The 15,027-nt window shown below is 38.0% G+C and overlaps 1 protein-coding gene across 3 annotated transcripts in view; it reads left to right on the top strand.

Moving 5' to 3' along the window:
* CFAP69 (cilia and flagella associated protein 69) overlaps positions 1-15,027 on the top strand; it is a 62,162-nt gene that overhangs the window by 17,650 nt on the left and 29,485 nt on the right. For all 3 annotated transcript variants that reach the window (XM_036328260.1, XM_036328259.1, XM_036328261.1), the window contains 7 exons: positions 1,566-1,664; positions 5,246-5,395; positions 5,499-5,676; positions 7,292-7,415; positions 11,637-11,685; positions 11,782-11,903; positions 14,283-14,499. In XM_036328260.1, coding sequence (XP_036184153.1) covers positions 1,566-1,664; positions 5,246-5,395; positions 5,499-5,676; positions 7,292-7,415; positions 11,637-11,685; positions 11,782-11,903; positions 14,283-14,499 — 939 coding nt within the window. The remainder of the gene's footprint in view (positions 1-1,565; positions 1,665-5,245; positions 5,396-5,498; positions 5,677-7,291; positions 7,416-11,636; positions 11,686-11,781; positions 11,904-14,282; positions 14,500-15,027) is intronic.

Below are 15,027 nucleotides of genomic sequence, written 5' to 3'. Positions count from 1 at the left end.
AAGGCTCCTTCTCCAAATCTAGGCTCTTTTCTTGTTTTCTGGTTGAAAATTTATCATAGTGTGCTTGGTGATAATTTTTGTATTGTTTTCCCCTCGAGTCTTTTATGTTGCCAACAAGACTCTGTGTTCCTTAAATATAAGGACTGGTAGATACTTCTGTGTACTTATTTGTCTTGATGTTATTTAGTGCAATTAAATATTTGTTAACTTTTTTTGTAAATTAGAAGTGTGTGTCCCTCTCAGTAATCCCAAAAATGTTTTCAACTTTGCACTCTAATAATTCCTAGAATCATTGAAAGCCAAATTGTTCAGTAAACAACCTAATCATAAAATGGTGGAACATTAAGAACTTGAGCATAATATACATAAACATGAAGGTACCTGTGTTTTCTATTCAAAATATGAAAAACATAAAACAGCAGGCTTTGCTTTTTGGTTATTGCTTGATTTTCTAAAGAAAGAAAATAATTTTCTGGGAAATGAAATCAGTCAAACACTAGCTCCTTGATTCAGCCCTTGAGTACATGACAGCATGTTCCCAAAACAATTCCTACATTAAATTTATACTTATTAATTTAGGTCCTTGTTTGTATAAGGGAACCAAAAGGTACAGAATTGGCCCAGCAAATGAAAAATAAGTACTTACTGAACTGTTATGTTCCCAGTATTATATTCCATACTGAAAGATGAGAGAGACTCAACTGGAATAAGTAAACAGCATTTTTAATTTTTAACTGTTAATTTTTAACATAGACACTAACACTTTTAGGTCTAAATATGTTTCATTGTTCCTAATTGTAGATATCTTGGGAAATATTATTATGGTCTAGAGTAGGTGAAATATCAAGAAAATTAGGATACATGCGAGGAATTAGATAAGGTGACCTTAAGGAGCAGGTGGGCTGAAAACTAATGGGAAACTTGAATGGTGAATCTCTACCATCAGTGGAAATTTACAATAGGAAGTCAACCCAAAAGAAGACATGGTATAACAGATAAAAAGCATAAGTTTGGTTGATAACATTTTAAAAATGCCGCTATTGCCCTTATTGTTTTTAAATGTTGCCTCCAAGAGTGTTGGCAGACATTTATATGATAAATACAAGGCCCATTTCTTACTGTGTCAGTTTGCTCTTTGCTGGATGACTGCCCACCTACCAAACACACTCCTGTCGCACTTGAGGGCAATATGAACTCAGTTTAAAACGAGCTCTCTTTATATTGTTCTTTAGATCCCACATATAAATGAAATCATATGGTACTTATCTTTCTCTGGCTTATTTAACTTAGCATATTATTCTCCAGGTCCATCCATGCTGTTGAAAATGGTACGATTTCATTCTTTTTTCTGACTGAGTAGTATTGTGTAAATATACCATGGCTTTTTATCTACTCATTTACTGATGAGCACTTGGGCTGCTTCCAAATCTTGGCTATTGTAAATGATACTGTATTGATTTTCTGATGAGATATTTTTTAAAAACATATTACGAACACTTTATGCTTAAATTTGCAAATAAACTATGGCAGTGTTATTAAATAGTATTCATTTATCTTTCTGGCAGGTAACTTAATGAAAATACCAAGTTCTGAATTGAGGATACAAATTTGTAAGTGTATTGTTGACTTTTATCATGCAGAACCATCAAAGAAGCATATTACAGGTGAAGTTTTCAATGGTCTTTCAGTAATAACATCCTATCCTATGTAATAAAGAGCTAATATGCAAATAGTCATCACACCCTCATGCCATCACACCATAATGGCTCAGACGCTCAACACTGGGGAGAGAGCGTTGGGGACCAGCCAGGCACAAATGAGCTCGCGAGAGAGGAATGGGGACCAGCCAGGCTGCGGCCTGGGAGAGGGACAAGCCGCCCGCCCCACGGTCCCGGGCGCATGTGGCTGCGGGCTGGGCGAAGCTGCCTGCCCACGGTCCCCTGTGGCTGTAGCCAGCCTGGGTGAAGCCAGCCCAGGTCCTGGGTGCCTGTGACCGGCCAGAGAAGGGAATCCTGGGTCTCAGGTGCAGGGTGAGGCAGAGGCGGTTAGGGGCGATCAGGCCAGCAGGGGAGCAGTCAGGGGCAATCAGGCAGGCAGGCGAGAGATTAGGAGCCAGTGGTCCCGGATTGCGAAAGGCAGTCAGACATCCCCTGAGGGGGTCCCAGATTGGAGAGGGTGTAGGCCCGGCTGAGGGATACACCTCCTGTGCGCAAATTTTGTGCACCAGGCCTCTAGTCCTATATAAAAGGCTAATATGCAAATCAACCGAAGGGTGGAATGACCAGTTGCTATGACATGCACTGGCCACCAGGGGGCAGATGCTCAATGCAGGAGCTGCCCCTGGTGATCAGTGCACTCCCACGGCTCAGTCAGAAGCCAGGCTCACTGCTGGTGAATGCAGCTGCGGTGGCAGGAGCCTCTCCAGCCTCTGCGGCAGCACTAAGGATGTCTGACTGACTGTTAGGCAACATCCCCCGAGGGCTCCCAGACTACAAGAGGGTGCAGGCTAGGCTGAGGGACCCACCTAGTGCATGAATTTCGTGTCTTTATAAAACAGAATATTCTGTCCCATTTCTCTTTGAAATTGGGAAGAGAGTGGGATCATAAATGCAGTATATCAAAAAAAATTTTTTTTGGTAGTCTCAAGCTCTTTGATCATTTTAAATTAAAAATTTTATACATTTTTTTAAATTTTAGATTTGCATGATATTTTTATTTTGATGCTAAATATTTATGATGTAATTTTTAAAGTCATACCCAAATTAGTGTAATTACTATTATTAGTTAATGTCAATAGTGTTGCTAATATTATGTATTCTTTTCTAATTGTGTGAATCACACTGAATTGGGTGATATTAAGCAAAAAGCACTGGCACTGTGGAGGATATCATGTCATAGTTTCTATAATTTATAATCAATCTAGGAAGGGAGAGAATATATAAATTATATTTTTTAAGTTACATGTTTCTTAGGATAAGTGGAAAAAAGACGCCGTGATAGAAAACAAAGATTACTTCTATAACTAAGGGAAAATGGGAAGATATCTGAAGTAAAGAAATGAATAAAAATATTTTTAAATGCCAGATTTGCACTATTGATGAGACAGACAAGTGGAAGTGTTTGGTAGAGAGTAGACATTAGATACTAAAAGAAGAGACCAGAAACACAGGTTTGGATTTTATACAAATAGAGATGAAATTGAAGCCATCAGAATGGTTGAGTTTGCCAAAAACAAGGGAACAAGAATAACATCATGGAGAGGGTCCCTACTGAACTTTGGGAAAAAAATGATTCAAAGAAATTGGCAGTGAAGGGAGGTTTAAAGAGAGGAAGAGAATTTAAAGATGGGCATGTCTTGAGTGCCACTGAATGAATGTTTGATGAAGGAAGAAATGGTCTCAGTGGCCAGTACTGCAGAGGCTTCTGTAATTGAGGAATGAGAAGGCCAATGCGGTATCTGGAAAGTTGTAGCTTTGTCAGATTATTACCATAAAGTGGTCAGAGCAGGTGCAGGATTAAAGAGCATTCTGAAAGTGGAGGCAGTGGGAGTGAATGCAGACTTATATTTTAAGATCAGAAGAAGAAGGAAGATGGCTAACAGCCTAATTGGTAGCAAGATAAAAGAAAAATATGTTGTTTTGAATTTGTCTAAAAATGAAGTTTGTAGGCCTAGGAACAAGAAGCTAGTATGTGGGAGATGGGAGGGTGACAATCCCAAAGTAAGCATGAGAGGATGGAATTAAGAGCAAAAGCTGAGGGTTAAGCTTGGTAAAATGGAGGCACTCTTCTTTCAGAAAGAAAGGGACGTGTATGAGATACGACAGAGGAGTGAAGGTGCCGAGAAGTGAGCTTGGCCTTACTTTGATCGGGCTCTGAAAATTAGGAGCTATCGACCAGGCTCTCGCTGTTTCACAGTTGATTTTAAGTGATGGGCACAGCTGGACATCTGCGGTCACAGCTGAAAAGTCCTCAGTAGAGCAATTGTAAGAGACACAGCCCGGGAGATAGGAATCAAGGCCTTAATATTTCTATGTCTTTTTATAGAATTGTAAACTCAATAGAAAAAGATACAGTGATATAAAGTATACATTTTGGTCTGTACCTACCATAGAGCATTATGCAAGTAAAACTTATGAAATGTGACAAGGGGAAAAGCTTACTATAAAATGTTTAGTGGCTGCAGTAGAATATACAATTCTGCATATATGTAGTATATTGCTAAAGTAATATACATACATTAAAGTGTCAGCAGAAAATATATCAAAGTGTTAATATTGTTATCTCCAGATGGTGAAATTACAGGCAATTTTTGTTTTCCTCTTCGTACTTTTTAAGTGCCGAACCCATCACAGGAGGGGACGGCCTTGAACAGGGTCAGACCTCAAATTCAGAAAGATAAGACAGACTGAGAGACATCTCAGAACTATGGCAAGAAATCTAGTTGGTCTCAAAAGTCAAGAAGTCAGGGAGGTAGGTGAGTTATATCACTGAGAGAGAAAATAGCTGCATCTCAGGTGAGCAAACATGCACTGATGTTCGTTTAATCTCATTACATGTAGTTGGGCAGGCACCTGTGCAATTATGTCAACAGGAGAGGTAGTATTTCCCATGAAAGCTAAGGAAGAAGGAAATTCTTGTGGGACATACCGCCAAGAATCAAACTTCCCTAACATACCATTACATTCACTAGCATCTATTAGAACAGCATTACCTCTTATTTCATTGCCAACATCACATAACTGCTGGTTTTTGAAAGCACTGAAGTAATGCGTTGACTTGAACAGTGAAAACATTCAGTGTCTGTAATCATGACTTTTTTAAAATGGAAAGATGTATCTACTGACAAATAAAAAATATTGTTCCTTTTCAGAATTTAAGATGTGCCCCCAAATTTGTGGGATCAGAAAACTATGGACCACAGGCCAAAAGGGCCCACTATAAATAAAGTTTTATTGGAACACAGCCATGCCCACTTATTTTTATATTGTTTATGCCTGTTTTTATGATATGGTAGCAGAGTTGAGTATTTGCAACAGAAACCTTATGACCCACAAGGTCTAAAATTGCTGGCCCTTTATAGAAAAAGTTTGCCTGTCCCTCTGCTAACCATTTTAATATGCCATACACTTTTTAAACATTTTGTTGTTGTTGTTGTTGTTTATTGATAAATTACTCATTCCTTTGTCTTAACATAGATGATACTATGTGAAATAACTGCACATATTTATTAACTAATTGTTGTTAGGTTACCAGCAAGCTAGCTCAACATATAAGATTCAAATGGCTGAAGTCGGAGGATTGGCAAAAACAATGGTTCAGTCATTGGCCTTGCTTGAAAATCAACTTGTTGAGAAACTTTGGGTACTTAAAGCTCTGCAACATCTCTCAACTTCTGGTTTGTATATTATTAAATATGAACACTTCATTCCCCACTAATTTTGTTTCTACTTAATGTCAAGACTGTAACATAAACTATTTTTATTTAAATTTATTTTCAGAAGTTAATTGTACTTTAATGATGAAAGCATATGCAGCCAGTGGCATCTGTGCTCACCTCAATGACCCAGATCCCTCTGGGCAGCTTCTGTTTCGCTCATCAGAAATACTTTGGAACTTACTAGAAAAATCGTCAAAAAAAGAAATCATAAAACAACTTAGTAACCTGAAGTGTTTGCTGTAAGTATATGTGATTAACTAGGAATGTTTTTTGACCTTGTGACATAACTAACATTTTTGTTTGCATTTGTGTTTCATTGGGCTTTGATTCATGTAATGGCTATGTTTCAGGACATCTCTTTTGTGCCGTTGTATAAATGCATCTGCACATAACAAGCCCCCCTTTTTTTTCTATGTGGAAGGGATTTAAAGTAGCTTGTTAACAAAATAAATTATGTCTTTGAATATGTATAAAGTAAAATTAGACATTTAAAAGAACTATTTCGTTTGTTCATTCAATAAATGTATTTTTGAATACTTATTGTCTTCTAATTACTGAATAAACATTAGCAAAAATAAGAGTAAGCCTGTGAGTTACTCATTCATTTATTTATTAAGTAACTATTGTTTGCTCTGTGCCAAGCTCAGCAGTAGGCTATAGAAAGACAATTGAAAACAATACAGACATGGTCTCTGCTCTCCTGGAATTTGTTATGTTAGGAGAGACAGACAATTAAATAGGCATCTAATTGCGAGCCTACTAAATGCTATGGAAGACATTATCGTAAGGTGCCACGTGTTTTCCAGGAGAGGGTGAACCAGTACATTTTTGTTTGCAAGTGACTGAACATTCAACCCAACTGATTGAAGCAATTATAAGAAATTTATGAGCTATTGTAACTACAAAGTCAAGGGTAAAACTGGTTTCATGTGCAGCTGTATTCAAAGTCTAGACTCACAGCATCATAACCCCAGATCACACCAGAGAGAAAGTGTGCTCTTCTGAAAGCACAAAGAAAATTCTTGGAATTGAGTCCCTGTGGGCCCTGAGCATTCAGTGTTGGCCATATGCTCATTCCAGAGTGAATTACTAGTGACAAAGAGAAAGAATGCTCTTTGGCTAAAAGGAAGCTGAAGGCTGCTCACAAAACCAAAAGTGAGGAAAGAGGGAAGCCTAAATAAAAACAAGGGTACTATTATCACAAGAAGGGCAAGTGGGCCCTAGGAAGCAAAGCAACAGCTGCGCATTGTGCAGGGAGCCTGACCCAGAGTTACTGAATGCTTCCTCATGAGCCCTAACCTGGTATCTGAATAATAAATACAAACTGGCAACACAGGAGGGTTTTGCATGCAAAGAGCGTCCTAAACAAGAGAACAGAAGTGAAAATAGAATGTAGCAAAATCAAAAACCTGAAAAATTCAATATGATGAGAGCAGAAAGTTCAACGTAGAATAGTGAGGGATGAAGCTAACAATGTTAGCAGGGACCGTAACATGAAAGGCCTGATAAGCCATGATAAGAAGGTAGGACTTTATCCTAAGAACAAAGAAAAGCCTTTAAGTACTTTTAAAAAGGAAAATGCCCCTCAAAGTTTTTAAATAAATAAATAAAATTTTAAAAAAGGAAAATTATGTGACTGACTCTTAATTTTAGAGCAGTCACTTTGATCATCATGCGTAGATTGGATTGATCGATTCTCACTACAGTGAATTAAAGGCAGATTTGGAAATATAGAAAAGATTAGAAATGCTTTGCAATGAATAATATAATATAAAAAAGGAGATTTTTGTTGACAGACACATAAATAATATTTCCATAAGAATATGGTTTTAAAAGTATGATTTTACTTTCCAGAACTTTAAAGGAAGTTTTCAAACATCTGTTTATAAGAGGTTTTAGTGATTATGACCGTCAGCTTAGAAACGATATATTAGTGATCACTACAATTATATCTCAAAATCCTGAAGCACCAATGGTTGTAAGTATGAGTACATTGTATTAATTTAGATTGTGGATGGGGATGGGAGTGTGGGGAGGGAGCAGTAAACTATGTCCTGATATTTATGTACTTTGTTGTAATGCCAAGTTCTGTGATAATTCAGAATGGTCACCAGTATAGTCACACTCTGCCAATTCTTCTTCCTGTTGCCTTTGGAAACTTGAGGTATTCATCTAATCTAATAAAAGAGAAACATGCAAATTGACCACACCTCCGCTATGCCCCAAGCCACACCCACCAGGCAATCAGAGCAACTATATGCAAATTAACCCAACCAAGATGGCGGCCGACAGCCATGGAGCTGGAGCAAGCAGGAGGCTTGGTTGCCCCGGCAATGAAGGAAGCCATGAAGGAAGCCAATGAAGGAAGCTTCCCACCTGCCTTGGCCAGCCCTGAGCTCCGCTGAAGACAACAAAGTTTCAATTATAGAAGACAAATAAATCCCAGATACCTGCTTCCAGCCAGCCTCCACTGGGAGCTTGGGTGGCTGAGGGCCATGGCCAGCCTGCAAACAGCCATCAGCACCTCACCCAGGATGGTCAGACCCTCATGGGGTGAGGGTCCCCGCTGGGGGCTTGGCCAGCCTGCAAACAACCATCAGCCCTTCACCCAGGCTGGACAAGCCCCCCAGTAGAACCCTCACACCATGAGGGTGTGGCCAGCCTGCAAACAGCCACCAGCCCCTCACCCAGTCTGGCCAGGCACCCCAGCATGACCTCCCACTCAGAAGGGGCTGTGGCCAGCCTGCAAACAGCCATCAGCCACTCACCCAAGCTGGCCAGGCACTCCAGCAGGACCCCCACCCTGATCAGGGACATCCTTCAAGGCAAACCAGCTGGTCCCCCACCCATGCACCATAATATAATAAATAACAAGGTAATATGCAAATTGACCCTAACAGCAGAACGACTGGGAATGACTGGTCACTATGACACACACTGACCACCAGGGGGCAGACGCTCAATGCAGGAGCTGCCCCTGGTGGTCAGTGTGCTCCCACAGGGGAGCTCTGCTCAGCCACAAGTCAGGCTGACGGCTGCCAGTACAGCAGTGGTGGTGGGAGCCTCTCCCGCCTCCTCAGCAGTGCTAAGGATGTCCGACTGCAGCTTAGGCCTGCTCCCCGCTGGCAAGTGGACATCCACCAAGGGCTCCCAGGCTTCCAGAGGGATGTCTGACTGCCAGCTTAGGCCCAATCCCCCCGGGGAGTGGGCCTAAGCCAACAGCTGGTCATCTCCCCCCCCCCCCGCCCCCAAGGGGCCCCAGACTGCAAGAGGGCACAGGCCGGGCTGAGGGGGACCCCCCCCCCCGTGCACAAATTTTTGTGCACCAGGCCTCTAGTATTTTATAATTTACTCACATATTTACCATTTATAATGTGTTTCTTTCCTTCCTGATGATATGAATTTTTAGCTGCTATTATTTCTCTTTTACCTGAACAACTTGCTGTTATGTTTCTTGTGATGCTGGCTGCTGGCAACATATTCTCTTAGTTTTGTTTTGTGTATTATTTTTATCTGAAAATGTCTTTCATTCACCTTAATCCTTGAAAATATGTTCACAGAATATAGAATTCTAGGTTAAAGTTTTTATTTTTTAGCACTTTAAAGATATTATTCCACTGTCCTTGGGCCTCCATTGTTTCTGATAAGAAGTATTCGTTATTTCAAATTGTTCCCCTCTGTTTTCTGGCTGTTTTTAAAGATTTTCACTCTGTCTTTGGTTTACAGCAGTTTTACTCTGATAAGCCAAGATATGATTTTCTTTGTATTTGCCCTACTTGAGGTTCATAGAACTTCCCGAATATGTCAATTTAGGTCTTTCATTAAATTTAAAGAATTTTTGGCCATTATTTTTCAAGTGCTTTCAACCTCATTCTTTCTTCTTCTTTTGGCACTCTGATTACATGTATGGTCCATTTTTTTATATTACATGTATGGTCCCACAGGTTTGTGAGGCTCTGTTCACTTTTTCCTATTATTTTTCTCTCTATCCCTAATATGGGATTATTTGTATTGTTCTATACATTTAAATTCACTTAGTTTTTTTTCCTGTCCTCTCCATTCTGCTGTTAATCCCATCCAATACATTTTTATTTAAGATGTTATCTTTTTCAGTTGTAGAATTTCCTTTTGGCTCCTTTCTATAATTTATATTTCTCGGCTGAGAGTTGCTGTCTTTCCATTCATTATGAGCATCTGGTGTATTCCTCTGAAAAGTGTTTTGTTTTTGTTGTTGTTGTTTTTTGTATTAATAGGCATTTAGTTTGGCTAAACTCATCCCAACAGTAGATGGCAGTTCCAATCTCAGTTCATTTCTTTTAGTCTCATATGAAATGCTTGAGGATGCCCTGTCCTTACATGGTTCAGGCATCAGACAGAGATTTGGGGATTTTATATACTGAATTTGGGGTTCCCTTCCTCTGGCCCTCTTCTTTTTATATATTTATAGTTATTGATTTTAGAGAGGAAGCAAGAGGGGAAGAGAGAAACAATGATGAGAGAGAATCATTGATTGGCTGCCTCCTGCACGCCCCCTATTGAGGATTGAGCCTGCAACCCGGGCATGTGCCCTTGACTGGAATTGAACCTGGGACCCTTCAGTCTGCAGGCCAATGCTCTCTCCACTGAGCCAAATCAGCTAGAACTGGCTCTCTTCTTTATGAGATTTATCCCTTCACTTTCCAGGGGCAGTGGTTGCGCTGTGATTGCTTCTGTCCTCTGGTTCTTCAAGCCATTAAGATTGCAAATTTACTCTGAGATTTAGCATTCCCACAAGGTGTAGACTAGAGGCTGGGCTTATTTTCAAAGCTTTTTTTTTTTTATTTTTTTTTTTAAGGGAAAACTCATGCAGTGCCACTTCCTCAAAGTCCTGACTCCCCTCCAATATCTGCTTGGTTTTGGTCATAGATAAATGTTTTTATATTTTATTCAGAATTTATAATTGGCACCGGCAAGAGGATGTCTTAGAGGAGCTACTCAGCTATATCAGAAGCTTAGCTTCCCCATATTTTATTCTGTAAAAGTCACTGGATGATTGACATCCTAGAGTAGAGATCTTTGCCCACAATATTCACATATCAGCCACATACTTTCTAAGTTGTACTTAAAGGAAACTTGGCAGTGAAGGCCACAACTCCAAGTTAATGGGCATCAAGTGATCCCAAATAAGAGAACGGTCATAGAATTCATACTGTGCAAAAGGGGAAGCAGGCCCACATAGCTTCCTCTTCAAGGCTGCCATGTGTATGTGGATATATGTGTTTCTCTGGAAGCCTTAGCCAGTTAAGTTCTCATTAGCATCCTTGCAAACATCCGTGTGAATTTTCTGAATGTGAGTCAAAGCAATAACATCTCCACATTTTAAAGAAACCATCTTGATTCTAAATAGGAGGTACGTAAAACTGCAAGCTCAAAAGTCCAGGGTTTGCCCTTACAAACTCTACCGGACATACAAAGTCCAATTAGGACATCTCTGTCAGGAATGAGTTCCCTCACAGTGAGATGTTTGCAATTCTGGTCTTTCTTGAGGGCTTTTCCTGTTAAGTAGGAACTGTTTTGTTATCTTTTGCCTAAACCTTTGATGTAATGACAGTGGTTGGGGCTAGGGTGGGAGCAGGGTTGTTTAAGAAGAAAAACTATTGAAAAGAACTACTTTTGCCTGGGCAGCGTGGCTCAGCGGTTGAGTGTCGACCTATGAACCAGCAGGTCATGATTGGATTCCTGGTTAGGGCACACGCCTCGGTTGCAGGCTCAATCCTGAGAGTGGGGCATGCCGGAGGCAGCCAATCATTGATTATCTCTCATCATTGATGTTTCTCTCTCTCTCCCTCTCCCTTTCTCTCTCAAATAAATAAAAATATATTTTTTAAAAAGAAAACTACTTTCTTCCCTTCTTTTGTCAATTGAAGGTATAAATAATGAATTACATAAGTAACTTTTTGTCTTAACACTTTGGATTCTTAACCAAATTTTAAAATTATAAAGTAGTCTTGAATAATATATTTCTAAGTAAAATATTTCTTAGAACCTAAATTTAAGTTTATCTGGTTATCTATTTTCTTTTCTTGCTTTCATCCCTTTCTATTATTAGTGCTTTATGATCAAATAAATGATAAGGGGAATCTAGTAAAGATACTTGAATATCAGATAAATATGGGCATCTGTAACTTACTTTCCACTCTGTTTTATGTATCTATATTAGGAATGTGGCTTTACCAGGGATTTGATACTATTTGCAACCTTTAATGAAGGTAAAAACCATAAAACTTTCAACCTATAATTATCTTGATGAGTCTTCTGTATCATTTTAGCTTTTATTTTACTGTTTCTGTTTTCCCCCCTCACAGTTAAAAGTGAAAATCCTTTGGTAAAAGGTCTAAAGCTTTCTAATTCCTATGAAGATTTTGAGTTGAAGAAATTGCTGTTCAATATACTAGTGATCTTATGTAAAGATTTAACTACAGTACAGGTAAAGCATAACTAAAACAAATATTAAAAGCGACTCACCTTGTAGTATAACTTTTTAAAAGTCATAGCTGCAAATATTTTATTGACCAAAATGTTTACCATAGAACGTAACAAACTCTTATTGGCTGGAGTTTCACCTTTTCAAAATTTCCTTTGATTATCAGTAAATAAACAGTGAACTTACCTAAATATAGACCACATAAACCAAAGAAAAACAGGAGAAACTTAGAGATTTATTTATATATTTAGATCTCCTCAATAAGAGAACATAAAATGAAAGAAGGTCCATATAGGCCCATCTAGCATAATAGTCTGTCTCTGACCATGGCAGCAAGGGTTGATTCTGCTGGAGGAATGCTAATATTTGCTGCCAATCTCAAACCCTTTTGAACCTGCCCTTCTCCATACCAACGTAATGTCTTTACGTTGTTTTTTATTATCCATGAATTTGTCTTAATACTTTACAACCTACATAACAGCATGATGTAATTTGAAGAACACTGGGGCTGAATTTTACTTCTGTTTTATCACCTACTAGCCATGTGGTCTTGGCAGAATCACCTAAACTTTCTGAGACTCAGTCCCTCCTTCTATAAAAGGAAGATTATAAAACTCCTGCCCTGCTTACAAGGCTGTTATGAGATTGATTCAAGAGATTAAGATGAAGGCTTCATAAACTGTAAAGTGACAGAAAAAAAATGTACTACTTACAATCCCGTTAGTTTAGTTATTTCCCACGTTAAGTGAAATTTCATTTTAGTCCTAAAACTCATTCAATCTCCAGGGGGTTACCATGAAAAAGAACTGGGAATTCATTCTGTCAGCATCTTGAGTGATAATTTAAAGGTGGTTTGCATAGTGGTTAAGGCTCCTGGCAGATGGAATCCAGTGCTGTCACTTTCTAACTATGTGATCTTGAATACTAGTGGGTTTAGTTTCTCTAAATCCCACGTATCTCTACTTCAAATTGAGTGTAATACCTATCTCAGGGGATTATTATGAAGATTGAAAGAGCTCAGAATTTTCTCGGCCACTTTGATGAATATATATACTAAAAAATGCTCAGAAAAAGAAAAAATATCTTTATAGTTATAACTTTATTATATCAAATATATATGTATACAAATATATATGTATATATGTATATATACATATATATATTTGTGTGTGTGTGTGCTATATACAACTTAAAATGTATTTTCTGAAGTGCCAGATAGAAAATATTCAATAAAATATGGTTTATTATAGTGGAGTATTATATAACTATTAAAATGATAGATGTAAAGACAATAAAATTTACACTACAATTTATAAGCCAATTTTAGTTGGTAACAGTCAAATGGCACAGACTATGGTGAGCTTCATAAAGCACTATGTGAGCAGTGGAATCAAATAATTTTTGGCCATATACTGGTGACCAATAATAGTAGTAATAATGGTGAATTGTGCTGCTATGAACTCATTTGTGGAATATAGTGAACAACATAGGCTAATGAACAGGGATAGATCCAGAAACAGAGAAGCAGCGATAAGACTGTCAAACCTCAGAGGAAAAGTAGGGGAGGGTGGGGGTAAGGGGAAGAGATCAACCAAAGGACTTATAGGTCAGTGCTGGGCAGTCCTAAATCTTATGTTCTTTCCATGTGGACTAGTAAAAACATTAGGAAAATTCATAGATATTATTGTGAAAAAGTCTTTATGGAATAATGCCAAATGAAAAAAAAATTCAATAGAGTATAGCACATGGTGTGTTACTATCTTATAAACCACAAATATGCACCAATCAGAATCAGCTATAATATTAACTTTATTGTCATAAATAGCTATATATTTTTGTTTTCTTTTTATTAAAATCAGGATTCAATACAATTTTAAAATTCTAGGCACCTATTTAAATGTAGCTTGTGACCTGATTGCCATTTATTAGATAGAATATTTGTATAAGTTCTGATGTCTGTGTTTAAAATTAGCCAAATATCTCTCTCTTTCTCTCTCTCCCCTTCTGCCCTCCTTTCTACTCTCCCTAAGTATCAATGGAAAAAATATCCTCAGTTGAGGATTAGTAAAACAAACAAAAGAAGGAACTAAACTTCTGTACTTAAGTAGCATTGACCCAAAAAATTAATACCCTATGTTATTGTCAGCTAGAGAGTACATATCCCAGAAAAGGAGATCAGAGCCAGCTGTTGTATTGCTGAGTTTGGTTTGGGGTTTTCATTTTTTATTTGGGGGTAATTATCATAGGTTGAGATCTTTACGAAGGAAATATTTTGAAATGATTATCAATAAAACATCAAAGAGGACATCTTTCATTTAACTTTCTTAAATAAAATTGTTTTAATTATATTTCTAACAAAGTACTTTTTGCCCTTTCTCATAGCTATTGATTGATGGCAAAGTTGTTTTGGCTTTGTTCACCTATGTAAAGAAGCCTGAGAAGCACAAAATCATCGAGTGGTCTGCAGCACAGTATGAAGAATTACAGCTGCATGCACTTGCCACTTTGTCATCAGTGGCTCCTTTATTAATTAAAGAGTATATGTTGTGCCAGGGAAATGCTCGAATCCTGGCATTTCTAGAATGGTGTGAAAGTGAAGGTGAGTGGCCCATAACCATTCCTGTCAAGCCCTAGCCGGTTTGGCTCAGTGGATAGAACATCGGCCCTCAAACTGAAGGGTCCTGGCTTTGATTATGTACATCAGTTGTATGCTCGATTCCCACTCCAACCAATCGATGTTTCTCTCTCGTGCTGTCTTTTCCCCTTCCTTCCACTTTCTCTAAAAAGCAATGGAAAAATATCCTTGGGTAAGGGTTAACAACAACAAAAAAAAGATTCCTGTCAAAATTTTAATCCATATATTTCAACTGAACTCCCAAAATATACATAGAAAAGTTATAAGATTATGCAAAAAGAAATAAAAATATCAATCTCTTCCTGTGATTTTAATGTATTTACATGTTTTAAGAAAAGATTTCATTTAAAATTAGATATTAATAAATGTCATAACTATAGTTGATGTACAACTTTCAGTAAAAGAAATTATATTATAATCTGATTTATTTATTTTTTTTTAAATATATTTTATTGATTTTTTACAGAGAGGAAGGGAGAGAGATAGAGAGTT

This window comes from Myotis myotis, unplaced genomic scaffold (assembly GCF_014108235.1).
Source record: "Myotis myotis isolate mMyoMyo1 unplaced genomic scaffold, mMyoMyo1.p scaffold_m19_p_11, whole genome shotgun sequence".
In the NCBI taxonomy this organism is placed as follows: Eukaryota; Metazoa; Chordata; class Mammalia; order Chiroptera; family Vespertilionidae; genus Myotis; species Myotis myotis.
Note: the sequence above shows the minus strand (reverse complement) of the source record. Positions and strands in the feature narration are given on the sequence as shown.